The sequence below is a fragment of the Azolla caroliniana genome, unplaced genomic scaffold, assembly GCF_043228905.1.
Source record: "Azolla caroliniana isolate FFs.n. ecotype wild unplaced genomic scaffold, voAzoCaro1.0.p SCAF_11, whole genome shotgun sequence".
Classification (NCBI taxonomy): domain Eukaryota; kingdom Viridiplantae; phylum Streptophyta; class Polypodiopsida; order Salviniales; family Salviniaceae; genus Azolla; species Azolla caroliniana.
Window position 1 is genome coordinate 20,589,192 of NW_028230446.1, and position 21,405 is coordinate 20,610,596.

The 21,405-nt window shown below is 37.5% G+C and overlaps 3 protein-coding genes across 4 annotated transcripts; 2 read left to right on the forward strand and 1 right to left on the reverse strand.

Annotated features, from left to right (window-relative positions):
• Positions 1–1,078: 1,078 nt before the first annotated feature.
• LOC147858442 (pentatricopeptide repeat-containing protein At1g74850, chloroplastic-like) lies at positions 1,079–9,429 on the forward strand. Its single transcript, XM_087327677.1, has 6 exons — positions 1,079–1,552; positions 3,145–4,604; positions 4,963–5,375; positions 8,181–8,498; positions 8,590–8,694; positions 8,826–9,429. The coding sequence occupies exons 1-6, from the start codon at positions 1,303–1,305 to the stop codon at positions 9,112–9,114; spliced, it is 2,835 nt and encodes a 944-aa protein (XP_087183803.1). The 5' UTR covers positions 1,079–1,302; the 3' UTR covers positions 9,115–9,429.
• A 2,713-nt stretch (positions 9,430–12,142) lies between these two features.
• Positions 12,143–15,873, forward strand: LOC147858443 (S-adenosyl-L-methionine-dependent methyltransferases superfamily protein). 2 transcript variants are annotated; one of them, XR_015530519.1, is made up of 8 exons: positions 12,143–12,439; positions 13,043–13,157; positions 13,591–13,638; positions 13,916–14,168; positions 14,251–14,338; positions 14,882–14,957; positions 15,029–15,097; positions 15,169–15,238. XR_015530519.1 is itself a non-coding variant. In XM_087327678.1 (8 exons), the coding sequence occupies exons 1-8, from the start codon at positions 12,167–12,169 to the stop codon at positions 15,256–15,258; spliced, it is 1,002 nt and encodes a 333-aa protein (XP_087183804.1). In that variant the 5' UTR covers positions 12,143–12,166; the 3' UTR covers positions 15,259–15,873. The 2 variants fall into 2 exon arrangements, 1 of the variants encoding a protein (XP_087183804.1); XM_087327678.1 differs by having other exon boundaries at positions 14,892–14,957; positions 15,169–15,873.
• Positions 15,874–18,691: 2,818 nt separating this feature from the next.
• On the reverse strand, positions 18,692–20,362 carry LOC147858444 (protein BPS1, chloroplastic-like). The gene has a single exon (XM_087326615.1). It carries the CDS (start codon positions 20,268–20,270, stop codon positions 19,152–19,154), a length of 1,119 nt encoding a protein of 372 aa, XP_087182741.1. The 5' UTR covers positions 20,271–20,362; the 3' UTR covers positions 18,692–19,151.
• Between the last annotated feature and the right edge of the window lie 1,043 nt (positions 20,363–21,405).

Here is a 21,405-nt window from a genome sequence, read left to right on the forward strand (position 1 = left end):
GTTGCAAGTCGTTGCATTCTTTCGTCATCCCACCTTGAGAACAATAGTCAAACACTACCATAATAGTTTTCATTCCCTCATTATTTGGGTCATATGTACCAACTATCCATCAAATTTGTCATTTGAACGAAATCTCGATTGCCTTACATCCACCACACGTGTCGCTCGTCACTACTCTTAGTTGATCCTTATCCACAATAATTATCAACACAACATAATACTGACCTAGACTTCTCCTTACATAAAAGAGATGACATCCATTCATATATGGGATTGATCCAACATTCATATGATCCTTATGCTTTATTACACATATAATGTCTCATTGATTCCCCGTTTGCATATCCCACAATTGATACATCTTATTGTGGTATTTAATACCTCTCACATCCCATGCGGTGTCCTTCATTCCAATCCATTCCCTTTTGAAGTTGACCTATCTTTCTCTCTTGTTGCCAACATTTCTATTCAATCGTAGAAGAAATCTGTCAATACGACATAAGTTTTATATTATGGCAAAGGATCCACAAAATGTGTGATGGTTCTTCCCTTGACGCTTGTGAGCTTTTTAGTGAGGTTTGTATTAACAAGAGAGTTGGGTAGAGCGTTTGCGAGGTTATGGTACATGAGGTTAGTGGCTTTCGAGTGGTACATGCTAATAAAAAACAAGTAAATGGTTAAGTAGCTTATCCTTTTGTTGTTACGATGCAAAAAAACGCTTCAAAACTACGCTTCGATGCATTAAGCAAATCCTCAACAAAGCAACAATTACCCTTGCTACCCAGTATTCGGGTTGTCAACTGACTCATGGAAAAAACATAATCATGTTGAGAAAGATGGGGGGGGGGGGGGGGGGGCACTATGTATTTCGTTTTCTATCTTAATGTCAATATGTAAGGGCTTCCTCACTACAATTGAGATTTTGAATGGGGAGGATGAATTAATTAAGCAAGCATACCTTTGTAAATGTGGGGAAGTTAGGAGCATAGGTTTGGTAACTCTACAAATCATTAATTATCCACACACCATATCCATATCTATACATGTATACAGTATGTATAATGTATGTCATTAAAAATTTAACTGTTCTCTCGAGAGGAGACTATGGATATGGGGCTCTCTGCTGCCGAGGAGAGGTTCTAAACGTGGCTATGGTGCTGCAGACAGTTATGGCCACCTGATCGTTTCTTCTCCTTCTTCTCTTCATACTTCCATTTCTCTTTTTCTTTCGTCTTCTTTATTTATCTCATTCTTCCTCTCTCTTCACTTTTTCCTTGTTTCACTCTTCTTCTAGAATTGACCATGAAAGCTCAGGTTGTGTCTTCTGTGTCACCTTCTTTCTCTCTGAAGGAAAGCGGGCCTGAACCAGTCACTCCGGCATGTATTTGTTCGTCTCTCAGGTTAAACCATGGCTTATATGGCAAGAAGAAAAGGCATTTTGTGAACGAAAGAAGCTCTTTTCTCAGCTTCTCTTTTGTTCTCAGTAGACGCTCGGGCATTCATCATGAACCGTTTCTCACTGTTTCAATTCCTGATGAAACTACTCGAATTGGTACGTTTCTTTTGCTATTTGTTTTTTCCTTTTACCATATTAACATCAAGCTTTGTGTAAACTATGCTAATATTAATTTATGTGCTCTAAATTATGTGTAAACAATGCTTATTTTTTATAAAATGTGTTTACTTGACTGCATGCACATTATGTTATGAGCAAATGAATTTGACTTTTGCTGTGTACACATTAGGCTATGTGCACACAATGTCAGTTTTTCGTTTATGCAGATTAGACAGTGTAAACTATGTTTGTTTTCCCGTATGCATGTCAGACTATGTGTATACTATGTTTATCTTGCTATATGCACACCATTATGTTTATCTATAGCTACTATATGAACATCAGGTTATGTATAAACTATAGTTGTTTTACTATATGAACATCATGATTTATGTATAACTATGGTTATTTGCTGTATTGTGAGTTTATCTATGCTTGTTTTACTGTTTGCACATCATTGATGCATAAAATGTGTTTGTGTTACTCTATGCAGATTAGCTTGTGTGTAAACATGCGTAGTTAATTTTTTAATGTATGCCCTTCAGCTGTGTGTTATCTATGTTTGCTGCACTACATGAATATTGCAATACGTGTAAACTATGGTACTGTACTGTATGCACATGTGATTATTCATAGGGAATGTTTATTTTACTATAAACATCAGATTATGTGGAAACTACATTTATTTTACTGTTACTTATGTGTATACCATGTTGATATTTACTGTATGCACGCTTGACTATGTCTGCTCTATGTTTATGTTTTGTGATTAGCTAGATGTAAACTATTGTTTATTCTCCTTTATGAACATCAGCTTATACATGAACAAAGTTTATTTTTGTGGTATGCCATACTTGTAGAATACTTAGCATACAATACGCGTGGAATATGTATGCTACGTATACTAAAATTATTCTATATTTTTTCTTTAAATACTTAGAATGTGTATTCTATATTACGTTAAATATGCGTAGAATAAGCTAAATACATAGAATGTGTGTAAAATATGTTAAACACTTCTTAAGATTTAAATTGTTTTTTTCAAAAACAATTTAAATTTAAATTTATTTTAAACTTTTTTGAAAGATTAAATGTTTGTTAAATACATAGAATACGTTAAATATTTTAAAATGGCAATTCTAACCATAGTAGTTCAGACTATTTCGGTAGAATACTTTAGAATATTCTGAAACGTACTCTAAATATAAAATACATGTTTTTTAACAACTGTGCTATATTTATATCAGCTTCATGAATGAAGTGTTAATCAGTTAGTGATCTAATGCTAATCATAATTAATAAGAAGGAAAAACTCTGAAATATCTCCCACTTTTCCCTATTTAACCCCAACTTTGCATCTTTCCCCAAAACTTCCTTGGTCAACCCTCAACAGAGAGAAATAGGTGACAAATCAACCTTGTAATTGCTCTTAATGGTAGGTATGACAACTCTTTCAAGAGTTGACCTAGGGCATTTGGGAAATAAAGAACAAGTCGTGGTTATTCTGGAATTTTTTTCTTTAATTAAATTTACTTACTTTAATTCATATTCAATAGAATAACTGTGTTTTTTTACTGTATATACAACAGATATGTGTAAATGCTCATGCTCAGGTCAGAAGCCTCAAGACTGGGGCTTTTCGAAAAGAACATTGTTCTCACATAAAGATTCAGCTTTGTCAGAATGTTTACCCTCTGAAGTCATGAATTCCTCCTTTGATAAGGCACAAAGGAATAGAGGTATAATGTTAAGAAAACATGGTAGTAGGCTAGTTACAAAGGCTGCAAAGAAGAGACCGCAGATGGTAATACCAGATGCAATTAGAGTAGAACCTGGAAAATATATTTATGATGTAGAAAATGCTATCAATCAGTTGAGTGCATTAGCACCCCGGGCAAGTATCACACGTTGCATGGAAAGCTATCGAAACAAACTATCAATGAAGGACTTTTCTCTTATCTTTCGTGAGTTTGGTCAACGTGGTGATTGGGAAAGGGCTGTTAGGCTCTTCAAGTACATGCAACGCCAGCAATGGTGCAAACCTCATGAACACATATACACAATATTGATAGGTATACTAGGGCGAGAGGGTCTCTTAGATAAGTGTAGTGATATCTTCGAAGAGATGCCAAGTCAAGGTGTGGAATGGGATGTCTATTCTTTTACTGCTCTTATAAATGCGTATGGTCGCAATGGGCAATATGAAGCTTCTCTCCATCTCTTGTCAAGGATGAAAAGAGAGAGAGTAACCCCCAATCTTATCACCTACAACACTGTGATCAATGCATGTGCTAAGGGAGGCATGGATTGGGAGGGCTTGCTTGGGCTCTTTGCACAGATGAGACATGAGGGCATTCAACCAGATATCATAACCTACAACACACTTCTTGGTGCTTGTAGCATTAGACGTCTTATTGATGAAGCTAAGATGGTCTTCCAAACTATGAATGAGGCTGGTGTGGTTCCTGATCAAGCCACATATTCATTGCTTGTAGAAACATATGGAAGTGTGCATCGTTTAGATGCTGTATCCAAACTTTTAAAAGAAATGGAAAACTCTGGGAATGTACCAGATGCTGTTGCATACAATGTATTATTAGAGGCTTTTGCTAAAGAAGGAGATGTTATAAAAGCAGCTGGTGTCTTCAAACAGATGATACATGCAGGTTGCAATCCAAATGTTCAGACTTATACTATATTGTTGGAATGCTATGGGAAACATGGCCGGTTTGATGATGTTAGGGATCTTTTCAAAGAAATGAAAGAAAGTGGAACAACACCTGATATTATGACATACAACACTCTTATTCAGACATTCGGAAAAGGAGGATGTTTTAAAGAGGTCGTTAGCCTCTTTGATGCGATGACAGACAGCACTGTCGAACCAGATATGGAAACCTACATAGGTCTTTTGCATGCATGTGGAATGGCAGGATTACATCAAGATGCCAAGAGGATTTATCAACATCTGTTGATGTCTGGCTTACAACCTGAGGCAGAAATTTTCAATGGACTCATCCATGCATATGGACGAACAGCTCTATATCAGGTCCTTAGCTCTATTATATTCATTTTACTTCTGGGAAAACTCTGAAATACCCGACTTTTTCTTTTTCTCCAAATTCCCCCAAATTTGCATATTCCCAAAATGCCCTTGGGCAACCACCCAAAGAGAGAAGAAGGGGATGAATCACCCCTACAATTGCTCAAGTAGTACATATAATTGAGAAAAGCAGATGAATTTTTCAGATATCATATACAAAAGCTCTTTTGGGTGTTGAGTCTTGACCAAGGGCACCTGGGGAATAAAGAAAACTCAGGGGTGTTGCAGAAAATTTCCCTTTATTTTTTGTCAGCTTCTATTCTCTAACAGATAGTTGCCTTTTTGTTTTATGAGGTGGTCACAGGAAGCAGACATTGCCTTAAAAAGCACCAAGGAGTTAGAATGCAAAGTGCATCCTGACATTTTCAATTCCCTTATCCATGCTTATGCCAAAGGGGGTCTCTATAAAGAAGCAACAGCTACATTAGACAGCATGAAGAAAGCAGGGTTTTCAATGACAATAGATACATACAACTCTTTTATAGAGGCATTTGGAAGGGCAGGTCTTTTCCGTGATGCTAAACAAGTATTCTATGATTTGCAAGAGGCTGGATACTCTCCAAATCTAACAACATATGAAGCATTACTCAATGTGTATTGTGCTGCGGGTCTGTTTGATGAAGCAAAAGCACAGTTTCTAGAGATGAAAGAGATTGGTCCGACTCTAGAGATCACATCTTACTGTCAAATGGTATCCATTTCTGCAAGACGAAGCAGGTAAATCCTGTTCTAATGGATATAAAATTAGAAGTTTGTGCCAAATGCTACTGTGGGATTTGTGGTCATCAATAATTGTAGCTCTTGTCTCTGATTTGTTGTTTGCTTAGAGGAAAAGCAAGTATACCAGCCTTGATGAGAAACAATTTTCATAATCCTTTAGAAAGTGTAGTAGATATTGGCATATTTAACAAAACTAAGTGCACAAGAAAATATACAGTGAATGTGATTTACGATGAAAAGTTCTTGATGAGGCTTAGTGGTGAGGGGTTCCGTTGTTGGAAAATAAGCTATTATAAGCCCAAAACCGCTGTTTGTAACATGGACATGCTCTACAGTGAGAAAAAGAAGGGTTTCTCTACCTATGCAATATCTGTGCAATATATATGCATGTTTATGTGGACACTTGTTTATGAGTAGTTTTGGGAAGAAATAAATTGAGGTCTTTTAAGAGGCCAAAATGGCCTATAAGACAGACACAGAGATTACATCTTAAAGTGTTATCTCCACTTTGAGAACAAGCCAAAATAATGTAACTAAATAAAAAAGTAAATACAATAAAACGTGACTAAAGAATCTTGTTATCTATACATGTGAGATTATCAAGTCAGATGAATTGAATATTTTGTCTTCGAAAGATATCTACCATAGGTCTATCCAAAATGGAGAGATCTCTGAAGCAAGGAAAGCATCTGCGAGGGCAGGAGATAATGGCCTTTATCTCTCAATGATAAGGGTGGTGAGATCATGGTCCACGAGGCCGGGGCCTACGTGCACTGAAAATTGCTATTGCCCGATCTATAACCCCTTTTCAATGTCCTATTTGGAAGCCCACTTGTGTAGTCCTTGATTCACTTTTAGAATGAGTAGGAGTGACGAGTAGGATGAGAGAGGGAAAAAGTATATCTGCCTTCAAATCCTTTCTATTTCATGGAGTTTCCCAGTGCTTGAATATCCGTCTTGTTATCTTTGTAATTGTGGACATTGCTCCACATGATATCTCCATTCAGCAAGCACCTTTGGATGAGCATTTCAACTTTCAGGCACCAAGAATACAAGGTTTTGCATTGAAAGAAACAAACTTCTCTCCATGTTAGCTCTCCATCTTGTTATTGGTATCGTTTGTGGATTTTGCTCCTCATGCCTCATGCAGACTTCTGCCCAAACAAATGTTACCTTTCATGCACCAGGAAGGAATACAAGCCTTTCATCAAAAGAAGGGAACTTATTTTCTTGTCAGTGTGATACAACAAGTAAAAGTGACGTTTTTATCTTTCACTTGCCCACAGTGAAACTATACATATTGAGGCATTGTGGGTTATCAGTTAGCGCTCCTCCCTTTCCACCTCCAGAGTTCACTAACAAAAACATTTCTGACAAGGTATCCTTAAAGGGGGATGATCAAACAGATCTTTCATCCCTCCCTCTCAATGAAACTATACTAAAAGGTGGGGTAAAACATGTTGCGGGAAGAGAATTTCAATGTTAATCTTCCTTCACAAAAGTTTTATTATGTTAAGTGTCCTTCCATATAGATAGTGTACAAATTGGTTAGTATGTCTGGTGTTCTAGGCACAAAATATTTCGCTTATCCGATGCCTTAGGGTCGTTTATTTGACCATACAGAATCATGTCTTCCTATGAGGGCTAACATTAAATATTTAATTGTATATTTGTTACCCCATATAAAGGAAATTTAGAGACTTTGGTAGAGAATGTTCATGTTCTTGCTTTCCTTACTCCTAGTAGGGATGTCAGAGTATGTATATTGTGGAATATTTGTAACATAATCCATTCTTACTTGGTTTTCTCCTCTAGGTGCTGGTTTTCCTAGTGGCTGTTATAAATCCAAGCAATTCTCGTTTCATGCAAAATTCAGAGTCCCTTTCATCTATATAGGTTGAATATTAAGCCTACTTGGAAACTTATTGTGAATTATAATGATTAACACAACTACTCTGCCATGACCCATATTGATGACTTACAAAATTCTTGTATTCAAGCTCTCACCAGCATCTAAGTTGGCTGTGCATTGGTACCCAGCTCAGATAAAGCAAAACATATTGACAGAGTATCATTTTGTTTGTGAGCTCATGAAATACCTTTGACTATTGGCACACCCATGAAAATGTGGCTGATTCATAAGGGAATTGATTGGTCAGCTACTTGGTCAAACAATGTTGGGTTGCCACAGAGACATTATATGTTCGTAGTAATTGTATTCGGACAAGCATGTTCTTGCGCACAAACAACCTGAAATATTTTTATTGCTCTCTTTTGTACTCCTTTTTATGCTTAGGGGTGGGGTAGCCTTGAATATACAAGCATATGGGTGTGCTACGTGTTTGGGGTTTGACTGACATGGTGCTTCTATATGTGAGTCTTCTTTGGTCTTCAACTGATCTGATTGCATGATCTTAGGAAGCCACCGAAGTTCTTAAATAGACTAGGTTGAAGGGAACGTCTAAACATCTAGTAGCATATTCTATAAAAGAAACACAAAATATGCTACAATTGGTTAAGAAGGAGAGCCCAGTGATTGATTGGGTAATTGAGCATGATAATGGCATGAAAACCATAAATCCCCACGTCATTATTTCTTGCAATATAGTCAAGAATTTTAAAGGATCCTAGTGTCAAACAGGGTGCAATACCAAATGCATTTACAATGTGTGAGGGTTGAGGGTTTAGGAGTGTATGTCACATGTTTGTGCATAAAGATATGTGTCTTTATTAGTTGATTTTATTCCCTCCAAATATATGATTTCTGACAGAAATCATTATTACTTTTATTTTCATCAATAGGTGGGATGATGTTCGCAAAATATTGGAGGAAATGCAAGATAGCAATATGCCCAGTTTTCATGCTCTTGTTGCTGGTTTGATACAAGGGAACTTCGATGAAACAAATAACTGGTCTGAAGTTGTTGAGCACACTTTTGACTCAATCAAAGTCAAAGGAATTGAAAGTAATACAACATTCTACAATGCACTACTAGAGGCATTATGGTGGTCGGGTCAAAAATCACGTGCAGGAAGAGTTTTGCAGGGTGCGAGGATGCGGGGTATCTTTCCTGAAGCTTATAGAAAGACAAATACAGTATGGTCTGTGGATGTTCACAGGTAGGTGCATTGGAACCCTAATTATGTTACAAAAATGAATAAAGAACTAGTTTAATTATGATGATCGTATATTTTGGTGATTGTTTTGCAGAATGTCTGTGGGGGCAGCATCAACAGCTGTAATCACATGGCTTGAAGAAATGCAAATTGGGGCTAAAATGGAAGAACTGCCTGAGTTGTTCATCATAGTTACTGGGTATGCCCTTAATTTGAGTGTTGATTTGTTCATTGTACTTTTTATACTCCCTTGGATGTTTGCATTTCTGTATGGTGTGACGTGATGATGGCATGCCTTAAAGAGACATTTGTTTCCTTTCATGGCTGTAGGAGGACAGCTGAAAGTGATAAAGAAGAGTCTGAAGCTCCAGTATCGAAATTAGTATATACCACTCTAGAAGGAATACATGCGCCCTTTAAATTTGCTCCATGGAATCGAGGGAGAATTATAAGCTTCAAGAACCAAATGGTACCTTGGCTTCAAGAAAACACTCTTCCTGAAGAATTCTTCAAAGATATGCCACTTCCTATTGCGAACGTGCCCAACAGTAGCAATGGTCCAAGTGTTGCGGTCTTTGGAGGCAAATCTAGTAGAAGAAAACAATTGACAACTTTATGATGTGTAAAATCCAAGGGAGAAATCAACTACATGAGCATACAAAAGCTTGTTAAGGAGATATGTCAACCTTATAATATCCATAGGAGAGATAAATCAGGTTAGCATACACAATTTTGTTAAAGTCATGTTTGAATGAGGATGTATAGTATATTAAGTAAAGCTACACATCTCTTAAATGCTATGCTCTAGAAAACTCACCAACGTTTCCCATAGAATGCAGGGGCAAAAGATGCTTTTGCATGTGTTGGCTAGCTCTTGTAATTTGCACCAAGTTATTTGTCTCTTTCCGAGGTAGTGTCATCCATTTGTTGGTAATGGGTCACAATGCCTGTGTATGTGCTTGTTTTCCTTGATGTCTGTATGTGCATATGATGGAGAACAATGGAATTGTTACATGCTTTGGATCTTTGGGTGCATCCTAGACTTGGATAGATGACTATACATTTTCATTTTTTATGTTACCGAACTATCATGGCAGGTTAGAAAGATGGTACTTAAAATCTGATGGTTCTGTTTGGAATATGTTGATTTAAGCATGCATACTCAAATCTTGCACCAGTCTCATTGGGTTTAGGCTTTAGGGTTTAAGTGTATACATTCATTGATTATAGGTCTTCACCTACCACATAATTGCTTCAGATAAATAATTATTGGTTATCACTTCAATCAATGGTTATTGCAGTGAGAACACCTCTTCACATTCAAATGTCCCAAGATCTAGCTAGATGTCGCATGGTACAATTTGGTAATCAGAATGCAATCTTTTACAGAGGAACATGTATGGCATCAGGTTTATAAACAAGCACGATATACTCTTAATCTTCAACTTGACTTAATGTATATAGGAGATTTAACATCAAATCAATTTACCTACAATTTATTAATGAGAATGCAACCTTTTACAAAGGAACATGTATGGTATCAGGTTTTTACATGAGCACCTAATATAATGCTCTTAACCTTAACCTTGGTTTAATTTATAGATTAAAGTTAACATGAAATCAATTTATCTATAATACTCTACAATTTGAAATGATGATATGTTAAGAATTTCATCAATGAAAACTTCAAAAAATGTAATGTAGGTCATTATATGGGCAAATGTTGACTCAAGTGTTCTCTTTGTGGCAAATGGATGCACTAAAAAAGCTAAATTGGTTTGCGACCTTACTAACAACCAATCTATTCTAGTCTATAGTTTGTGCATGATAATAGATAATGTGGATTAACTCATTAGTCTTGCTCTTTATGAATGTTCCCACTCACTCTCAACTTCCAATTCCTCCATGGGATTGTTATAATTGATTATGTGTGATGAACTAATGACCAATCTATTCTAGTCGATAATTTGCGCACGATAATTGATAATGGGTATTAACTCATTAATGTTGCCCTTTATGAATGTTCACACTCACTCTCAACTTCCAAGTTCTCCATGGGATTGCTATAATTGATTATGTGTGTTCTATTTCATACACAGGGATGATTCTTCATCTTGTCCCTTGTGTATGTACTGTGATTAAGAGAAAACATAGAGATTTTTCAAGTTTCTCAATGCAAAAGCTAACTAGTTATTTTAATTCTTCCCATGCAAAATTTTAATTGGTTGGGGCTTTGCACGAGGACAACCTTGTGTAAATTTTGATGCTACCAACTCCTTTCTCATCATATTTGGTGGTAAGCATCGTTGTCTTTAGCTATGTTGTTCAAACAAGGGTTACCAATAAATAGACTCTTGTCCCATGCCCTACAACGGGAATTCTAAATATTACAATTCCTAACTATATTTGTAGAAAGTAAATTAAGATATTGTTTGTAAGGGATATCCAACAATACTTTTCAAACTATGGGGAGTATTTGATGTTAGATAACTTGTTCCAAAATATATCCATAGTAAAAAAACCCATGGCATTATCAAAATTCTTGAGTATACCCATGTTGTTCCAAACTCTCACCCCCATCCCCACCTCTATAGGTTTACTCCTCACTATGGACTTGGCTTCGCTCTATAGAACGTGTTTGGTCTCTCATGGACATTAAAAAATTTGTGCATATATACGTCTCTCTGATACATATGATTTTTCAAACAAAGGGAAAGAGAAGAGAAAGTGAATGAGCAAGTTGTGAGATAGTTTGATTTTACTATCCCCTTGGATGTCAAAATGGACATACAATTCACACGACTGTGTGTGTGTGTGTGTGAGAGAGAGAGAGAGAGAGAGAGAGAGAGAGAGAGTCCAAATGGATGTAGCTTAGTTGGTAACATTATCCAATGGAGACCAAGAAGTCATGGGTTCAACCCCTACATTCTAAAGTGGCATCTAGTTAATTAAGAGATATCTATGGAGTAATAGAGAGGTGGGAAATTTGGGTTGCAAACCCGAGACATGGTGCTAGTAATGTAGCGACTTACCAAGTCACCACTAGGGTAAGCGAATTATGATAAAAGAAATAGAGAGAGCATCCCAAATGGATGGATGTAGCTCTACGTTCCACAATGAGATCTAGTAAATTAAGGATATAAGCATAGAGTAATAAGGAGGTGTAAATGTTGGGTTTTCAACCCAAGTCCTCGAACAAGTAATCTAAAATTTATGACCATGGAAAGCGAATTACGACAAGAAAAAGAAGAGAGAGTCAAATTTCGAATGATTAGGACTCGACAAATCACCTAGTTGTCTTCCTTTTACGATTCTGTAACACTTACCACTAGGATAAGGCAATAACTTGATTATCGAACCCAAGTCTTAGACTCGACAAATCATCTAGTTGTCTTCTTTGTACAATTCTGTAACACTTACCACTAGGATAAGGCAATAACTTGATTATCGAACCCAAGTTTTAGGCTTAGTAGTCTTAACACCTTACCATTAGGGTAACCTAATAACCATAGGAGGAAAAGAGGGGTACTTCTTCTAGGAATTTTTGAAACCATTTCAAGGGGCAGCTTGGAGAATTTTGTGTAAAGTTTCCCTCCGTATATAAAATAGGTCTCTGGGAATTTGAAAAGACAGTTGAGTGCAAGACCTCGAGCAGGCCCCTGTTCTCAGCGATGGAGACAGAAACGACGGCGATGACGATGATTGCCGTAGTTCTCTCCAAGGAAGAAGAGAATGATGAGCAGAAGCAGATGCAGGCGATGGTTGTCTCAGTGGAAGACATCGACGATGAGCAGAAGAAGCTAGAGACCAATGTGGAGGTGATAAGCGATGCAGTTTCTTCCTTCTCTCACAAACGGAAGAAACCAGAGCGAAAAGAGAAAGAGAAACCTGGAAAGAAAAGATCTTTCGTCTATGGCAACTATATCCATTACTATGGCTACCGGGTGTGTTTGATGTTTTTTTGTTATATGTGTTTACTTGCAACTATGATCACTAACGTTGGTTTTTATGGGTTTTGGTTAGGTTTTAGGATGAATTCATCAATTCTTTTAGAATTTTTGACGAGTTTGTTAGGTTTTGAATGATTATATACTGTGGTTTTGGATTGGTGTTGGTTAGGTTTTGCGATAACATGTGTGTCAATGTTTGGCTTACATTTTGAATTATCGTTTTTTTCTATTCTTCAGTTCAAACACAGGTTTTGATTGGAAGATTGGATTGTGGTTTAGGGTTTAGGGTTAGCTTTGTGCCATTTTGTTTGATTTGTGCTACTTTGTCTTCTGGTTAGGATTTGAACTAGGTATTTTTATTTTTTGGTTCTTTTTGTGGTTGCCATTTTTTATCGCTACAAACATCTTGCCTTGAGTGAGTGTTGATTAATGTCTGAATGAAATTTTTCTTGCTCCTACTTCTTGTTATCCATGCTATGTGTTTATGTTTTTCTGCCATTTGTTTGTGTAGGTTTTGAATGGGATATTTTATTTCTTTATGTTCTCTCCTCTTACATATCTTACCTTTTTCATATTTTCCGTTGTTTGTTTGCCTAGGTTTTGAATGAGTTTGGTGAAGATCCACGTCTGAAGCACTTCAAAAGAGAATGGTTTGAAGGGAAAGACTGTCTCGATGTTGGTTGCAATTCTGGAAATCTTACAATATCCATTGGTAAGCCATTTCCCCTAAAGTGCAGTCTTTCACGTAAACAAGAGAGTGTCTGTTGCCTCAGAAAAAAATAAAGTTGCCTGTAATATATATAAACTCCAACATGTGACTTGAGGGATGGATATTAGGCTGAGATGTATTGTGGTTATGTCATGTCCAATTTTGTGTCATGATGTGCTTCTTTGCTATTGTCATTGATCTATCTGCATTTATGTCTCTGTATATGTATGTATGTATGTATGTATGTATGTGTGTGTGTGTGTGTCTGGGTCTGTGTATGTATGTCTGTGTGCGGGTGGGTGTCTCATCAGTATATCAATCTGAAAAAAAGTAGAATAAAAGCATCTGGTGGATTAATTTTTTGGGTTTTGACCTCATTGTACTATTTCTAAATCTAATAGGTTGATATCTTCAATCAATTTTGTTTGTTCTGTAGCACAAAAGTTTTCATGCAAAAGGATGGTGGGGATAGACATTGATCCAGGTTTGATTTGTTAGTTGAAAGTGCATATGAATTCTTGGTCTTGCTTTCTGGCAGTGTATTTATGGTAATTAATAGCATGCCTATCAGTGGCTCAAAGAAAAATAGCCTATAAGATTGGGAAAGTTCTTTGTAAGTTATTTTACTTTGAGCCACTGATAGGCACACTAATGTGATAGTGCATGCATAAGACTGCATAGCTTTCCTCTCAGGAAATGAAGCCAATAAATGAAATGCTAACATCTAGAGGAAAATAAGGTTGTATGTTCTTTGTTGATAGCTTTGGTACACAAAGCTCGGAAATTTCTCAAGTGTAACGGAGAAAGATCTACTGATACAGAAGATAAGAACTTTGAAGGCATTAGCTTGAATAATTTGAAAGAAACAGAAGCAAAGGAGAGTGTCAAAGAAGTAATCTCATCGTCAAATAGTTACAAATTGAGCAATGAGGAGCTTTTAAAAAGAATATCTTTCAGGGCAGAAAACTTCATAGAGTGTGTAGAAGCTACTGCATTATATGATACAGTGCTATGGTATTTTGAGATTTGGAATACTTATTTGACTCTCGTGCATTGTTTTTTCATAGGTATTAACCACATTTAATTTTTTCGGCAGTTTGAGTGTGACAAAGTGGGTTCATTTAAATTGGGGAGATGATGGATTGATCCGACTTTTTGCAAAAATCAGAAATCTGCTGAGACCGGTAAAAGCTTTTGCTTTAACACTTTCTTCCCTCCTGCTGTATCATAATAATGCATAAAGTAACTATAATTCATTAACAAGGATGATACCTATGCCTTGGAAACCTTGGAATATAGTATACCAAATTCCTGAATAGCTTATATTTTATTCAAATCTAATGTCCTTATAACATTTCAATGATTTAACTGCATAGATGTACATGCTAGAAAATACCACTTATATGCTTTATATTAAATAAAGAAGGAAACACAAAAGAGTGAGAAAATATTGGCTGGAGGAAACAATCTACTTGGAAAATGGCTTTGGAGATGTCAATCTATTCAAGCATTTGAAATATGTCCTGCAATTATGGTCGATAATCATGGGTTGTGGATTCATTGAAGATAGACTTACGTTTCCTATTTATTGGATTTAAAATCGTGGATACAAAATCTCACACTATTCAATACTATAAGGTTCCTTTTTTACGATATCTAGGCAAAATATGCATTTAATGATGGAGTAATAAAGTTGGAGTTAAGTTTCTTCTACACATTTGATTAAGTGTGGTGCAGGGTGGAGTGTTGGTGCTTGAACCACAACCATGGAAATCTTATAAGAATAATCGTCTGGTCTCTGAGGTAAAGTGCTAAACTGAGTTTGTATTTTCAAGGCTGGTAGAAAATAGAGTGCTCAGGTTTTTAATTTGTAGGTTGCTCGTAAGCATTTCAATGAGATTATTTTGCGTCCAGATCAATTTAAAGAGATTCTTCTTGATCGGGTAACTTACATTTCACTTGCTCTTTTGAGATTAGAGGGTTCAATATTATATGATCCATGTGTCGGATGCAGATTGGTTTTCGCACTATGGAGAACATCGCTCGGAATATCGTGGATAGCTCAAAGGGTTTCAGCCGACCAATCTTCCTTGTGCGGCGGTGAGCGTATTATCATTCATGGCAATTGCTAGTGGAAGTGATCTGATGAGATGGCCACCTACATGTATTGTCACTTGGGATGGCTACCATGGGCTTCAGCTTGTAAATTGAACCATTAAGTTGAATCCGAGATATATATACGAGTTCAAAGAAGCTTTGGCCACTCACCCCCCAAGTTTGTGAAGAGAACCTTGTATACAAACAAGGAATGTATACAAATGAGGATATGCAGAACCATATGATATGGAAGTTCGACACTGCTAACTGGAATGTCTCGATTCCTCTTGCTTGATGGGGGTAGCACTATTCTATTGGATCAATTGATCTATTAAGTTATTAACTTCAATGTAATCAAATTCTGGAGCAGTGATGTTGTATGTTTGACTGACTTATTTGCTTACTGATCTTGTTGTTAACTGTCTTAGTTGCCAAATAATTTTCTGGTTCATTTTCAATGCCATACTAGTGTATTGATTAGTCAACCATTAAAAACATTACAGATCCAGATTTCACAAATTATTAGTATTTGGGGTTAATACTAAATTCCAAATGGTATTGGTCAACTTTATGTAGTGTATGAGGAAATTGCTTATACATGTGTCATAATACTTCCGATCAATGTGGAGAGATCATAATGACTCTTTAGTATAGAAGCAATGAATCATTACTGAATTTTGAGGAGCTAAATCTGTTGCTCTTCAAATAAAAGATTTGGCGAGGAAGAATATCTCAAAGAACTTTCACTTACCATAGGATGCCAATTCACTTGTTACACGAGTAGTGGTCAAAGTCCACGTGCTTTGGTGGACAAAGTGAGGTCAGTCTGGTTTGTTTTTAACAAAATAGTCAACCTAGATGGTCTGAATTGGTCTAAAATCAATGCATTTGTTTGTAACTTGTCAAGAAGAAAAGCGGGTTTAAGAACTTCAGAATTAATTGAGATTCATCTCCCAATCACATCCTTACATAGCTGGCTTTGCTCAAGCTTTGTTGTCCTGTCTCATAAAAGGCCAGCATGTGGTTCACACTTCTGTGCGGATGGCCCCAATCAGTAAGACCCGACTAGGCTGAACAAGTCGTCCCAAATCTAAATTTTTTGGATGATCAGTGCTGTAAAGGAAATTTTTGTGCCTTCTGTTTTTTGGATTCACTTTGAACACCTACGATACAGCCTTTTCACTAATCTCTTTCTCAATAACTCAGTATTTGCCTTTTCAATTATCTCTTTCTCTCCCCTAATATAAGAGATTCAATAAAAGAAACAAAGTAAAAAAAACATAAGGGAAGTAAACATTTTGATTCAAATCCCAACATATAAGAAGTGTCTTAAGGGATTTTGAAGAAGATTCAAGATGCAAAAGTTGACATCTATGAGGATGATAGTAAAAGTTGGAATAGACAAGAGACCATCAAAAAATATTATCCCTCATACTCTATTTGTTAAGAACTTAAGCGTTCTTAATAACTTAGTATTTGGCCTTCAAATTCTTGACTTGTACTTAATGCGATTTTTTATCTTGTTCCTTTAGCTAATTATTAGTTGGGAGCTTAATGGGGGAGTACATCCACATGGTTACCACTTTGACATTGCAATGTTTATTGTTCATGAATGAGTTCACACGCAGTGTGAATGTGTAGCGTTGGTCCAATAGGTGACATTTTACCTCCAAGCATGGAAATTCGTTCTTTCTCTTAGGTTATGCCTACGGTTGAGGTCATATTGTGAGGATTTTGCACATTTATATAATGCAGGTAAAGGTATGGGCATTTATGAGTGAATGTTCAATAGCACATTATCAAATGACACCAATCACAGTTAGAACTCAAAAATAAATGTACAAAGAAAGATATTGGCATTGGCAAGTGAATGTCAAGTAGCAAACTCCAAAATTAATGTACAAAGAAAGATATTGGCATTGACAAGTGAATGTCAAGTAGCAAACTATCAAACGTGCACCAATCATATAAGATTTCAGAAGTAAACATTTGCAAAGATATTGACACAATAACCTCTAGCATATTAGTTAAGAATAAAATGAACTACTACAAGAACAAGAACGTATCATTTGATTGATGTACTCACTGTTAGAACATGGTTAGTTAAGTTGGTTTTGATCCATGAATGATCATTAATGGGCATCTTCATGTTTTTACGAGTTGAAAGAAAAAGGTACGAAAGTTTTTTGAGAAGGAAAATAGTTTAGTGACAAGTTACAACCATTACATCATGTACCAGATCACTTATGAACTACAAAGATCGGTAGGGAATATTCTTTGTGATGTCTTACTGTTCTCAAGCATTTGCAGCAGAATATTTTATGGTCCTATTACCTATAAGGTTACATAGACATCTTTAGCATGTGTACATTATATGAAGAGACCTCATTAGATATTAAGTTTGAAGGGAGGTGCCACGAGGCCACTCAAGTATTTCTATTTTGTTTTACATTATATGGACCCAAAATAATTGTACATCGCCCCCCAAATATTATCTTTCTTTTTTTCAACAATATAGTATTTCATATCATTGAAATGCAAAATTTGGGCCTTGTAGCTCCTCCTATACTTCACGTGATTATATTGTTCAAAAATAAAAGTTTGGCATTTGGCAATAGTACCAACAATTGATTGAGTGAAACGCGAAAGTTCAACTATCAATGGAAATCCACCAAACACCAGTGACTTGTATTTGAACATGTGTCTCATTAATATAACATGCCAAATGCCAAATGAGATAAAGTCCAAGGATTAATCAATTTCTGTTAGAATGAGAACATCAGCAAGACACTTTTCATTACGCTTATTCATCCTCTTTCTTCAGAATATCGGAAGTACTCTTACTTACTCCCTTTGTCATTGGCAGTATACTAGTGTAAACCATATTCAATCCATCCATGCGCCTAGGCTCAGGTCAGGCCGATCAGATTGCTTTTTACTAGAAGACATTGGTAAATATCGGTATGGGATGCACGACCCTTAGTTTTTGCCATGCAACCTTATTGATTGACCTGCATTAATATCTTTTTGTGTCTTACATACCCCTCATCACATTCATGAACTTGATATCGAATCATCATGGCCAATAAGTTCTAATAAGGCTTACATGAACCTGATACTAATTCTTCGTGACCATTATGTCAATTCAAGTATTGGTTGAACAACACTTTGTTATATCAATTCAAGTATTGGTTGAGTCATTGCGAACATAATCCCCCCACTCTTTCTTATGTTCGTCCTGCCCGTCTTTCAATCTTGTGATTCTTTCATGGTGTTACAATCTAAACACACTCGCCACAAATTCTAAACTTTTCTGATTCTTTCAATTATCAGATTTCAAATATTCACCGTACACCTCTGACATCATCAGCTATATCATATAGGAGGAAACTATCACATTGTTTGTACACATGTATAAAGAGTACCCATCAAATTTATATTTGCTAACTCACAATTGTTATTCATATAAGCCTCGTATATCTTACAAACTCATAAAAGGGTATGCTATATGTACAAAAGCACATAAGCCAATGGATTTGACTTAGGATAAGGTCAACAGCTTTGCTCTGGGCGGGTGAAGAGATAAGATCATTTTTACAGTGCAAGAAATGACCGTAACAAAATTTCGTGATGCCAATAATGCTTCGCGATGAGTCCAGTTGAATGGATTCTGCCTTAAAAACTTGTGGCAGTATTGGGACATCGGGGTTTCTCGTGATGAATTTCAATAAGCACATCCGTTTTGAATGAATTCATTGTGCCGATGAATGCCCGGTGATGTGTTAAGTAAGACATTACCATGTGCATCTGACATGAGCAGCATGTCATTTTCGACATGTTATACATCATCGACATTGATGGAAGAAAGGATTATCAATGATACTTCTGGATGTCTGGTTCTCATTGCTTCCTGTGACTATAAATGTTGAGCAAGGCTACTCGGCTGGTGACAAGAACCTTGAACACCTCGTCTATGCTCACCTCGAGAGGAGCAAGACCACGTTGCAACTCGATCGATCGTGCCTTGAGCAACGCGATGTCGTGTGAAACCTCAGATCCGCATTCGGGTGCCGAGGATGGTTTCACACCAAGCATTGACTTGTCCAACTTGACCGAGAGCGAGCGGACAGCCATGTCGGTCTTGTTGACCTCGTCGAGCACAAAGGCGGCAACATTTCCCTTAGATTTGGTCTTCTCTATGTGTTCCTTGACTTTAAGTTGCAAAGATCGGAGGGATTGAGACCAGGGTGAGTTGCCACCGACACAGATGGATGGGCAGGAGGGCTTCGGCTTGAAAGAGAGGGCACTAGCCAGAACCCCACAAATGAAGATGGTGGTCACTTGGGAGGCATAGATGACCCTGAAGATGCTGCTACCTTTGTTGGCATCTTCCAATCTAAGCTTCTCTCCCATCCTTTTCAGCATTGAGCTGCAATGCTCAAGCCTTGACCTACTACTACTACCATGGCCTTGACCCATGTGATGATTCACACCTTCCTCTTTCCTCCTCAATGCATCTACACACCTATGGAGTGCAACCCTAGCCCTCCTCGGGCCAAATTTGTTCTTGTTCTCCAGTGTGTTGACCACAAGATCGACATTTTCCCTGTAGGCCTTCATGTCGGCGACCACATCCAGGAGTGCCCGGACGGTGTCCAGGAGTTTGACACTGTCATCGAGATAGTCGTCGAGCCATTTGGTATCGGCTCCTCGGCCTCCCAGGGCCTGGCGGAGATCGGGGATGAAGGCCTCAGCGGCCGCGTGTGTGGAAAGGACGGCATCCATAGCTTTGCAGAGCCATCCAATGGTGAGGGGCCTGCCGGTGCCAGTGGTGCCGCTGCAGGGGGAGTCTTCTTTGAGTTCCTCGAGCTTCTGCGCAAGCTGCGATTCGAAGGCATCGAGCTTCGGATTGGAGGGATCGGTGGTGGGGGTCCTGCTCTGCTTGTGATTATGATAGTGTTGGGATGAGAAGGTGTGGAGGGCTCTTTGGCCGAGCGTGGAGAACAGGGAAGTGGCCATGGCCAAGGACAAGGAGAATGAATGGGATCGTTGAGAGAGAATCTGTAGTGTCTTCCGCTGGCTGGACCTGTGATGAAGGAAGGCAGGCAGGAAAGGAGAAGTCTGAGAGAAACAGAGGATTTCTGAGAAGGAAGATGACCTCTGTGTCTATATATATAGACAGCTGTACATACTACATACTACATATAGCATAGATAGACCCATACCCATACTATCATACACATATGTCATACACATACACATACAAATACACATACACATACACATTCACATACACATACACATACACATACACATACAGACAGATACATACACACGTGTGTTTCTCTGTGTGTGGGCCGCCACTTCGGCGCTCGTGTTTTTATATTTTGGCCTGGTGTGAACTAACCCTATTTGCTCTCTTTTTTGTTTTTTTTTATATTTTATATTTTTCTCTTCCTTTTCTTTTTATTTTCCTTTGTCTGCCTGCCTGCTGCACTGCTACATATTTTATTTATTTCCTCCTCAAATTTATTTAAATTTAATTATTACCTCATGTGTTATCTACACAATACAGTACATACATACATAATTCTCGTTTTCTTTTTCCTTCCTTTTTTTTTCTTCTTTTTAGTGCTTGCATCACCGCTGGCGTCATCTCTTTTTCCACGTTTTTTTTTTGTGTGTATCTCTTTCTTTCTTTCTTTCTTTCTCTCTCTCTCTCTGTGTCATTCTGGATTGTCCGTTTCACACTCGAGCTCTCTCTCCTTTGTCCATTTCACACTGCGTTTCTCCTTTTGGTCCAAACCAATTATGAACATCTCCTCCCCATTCCCTCGGCGATTCGGGAACGAGGGACCCAGCCGACTAGTCGAAAACCCTACCCACCTTCCGATCCAGCTCCTCACCGTCTTCTATGTTGTTGTAATAATATGCTCGACCCAGTAGTGCATGATGTGCAAATTGTGTGATCCCGGACCTTCCTTCTCTAATTGTCGGGACCAATCGTGCACCTTGAGTAATCACCCAAATTGTGTTACGAAACATATCGACCATTCTCTTTTATCCATTTACAGTAGGTTAAAAAGAAACAAATCCAATCATTTGAAAATATGCATGTGGATCATTGTATGGCACATGCCTACCAAATAGAATC

Bases quoted from the DNA above. Each gene is read 5' to 3' on its own strand.
- LOC147858443 (XM_087327678.1), top strand. From the start codon at position 12,167: ATGGAGACAGAAACGACGGCGATGACGATGATTGCCGTAGTTCTCTCC. The intron at 14,958-15,028 runs GTAAAGTGCTAA...TTTAATTTGTAG, and splicing joins ATAATCGTCTGGTCTCTGAG to GTTGCTCGTAAGCATTTCAA. The intron at 15,098-15,168 runs GTAACTTACATT...TGTCGGATGCAG, and splicing joins AAGAGATTCTTCTTGATCGG to ATTGGTTTTCGCACTATGGA.
- LOC147858442 (XM_087327677.1), top strand. From the start codon at position 1,303: ATGAAAGCTCAGGTTGTGTCTTCTGTGTCACCTTCTTTCTCTCTGAAG. The intron at 1,553-3,144 runs GTACGTTTCTTT...TATATACAACAG, and splicing joins TGATGAAACTACTCGAATTG to ATATGTGTAAATGCTCATGC. The intron at 4,605-4,962 runs GTCCTTAGCTCT...AGGTGGTCACAG, and splicing joins GACGAACAGCTCTATATCAG to GAAGCAGACATTGCCTTAAA.
- LOC147858444 (XM_087326615.1), bottom strand. From the start codon at position 20,270: ATGGCCACTTCCCTGTTCTCCACGCTCGGCCAAAGAGCCCTCCACACC.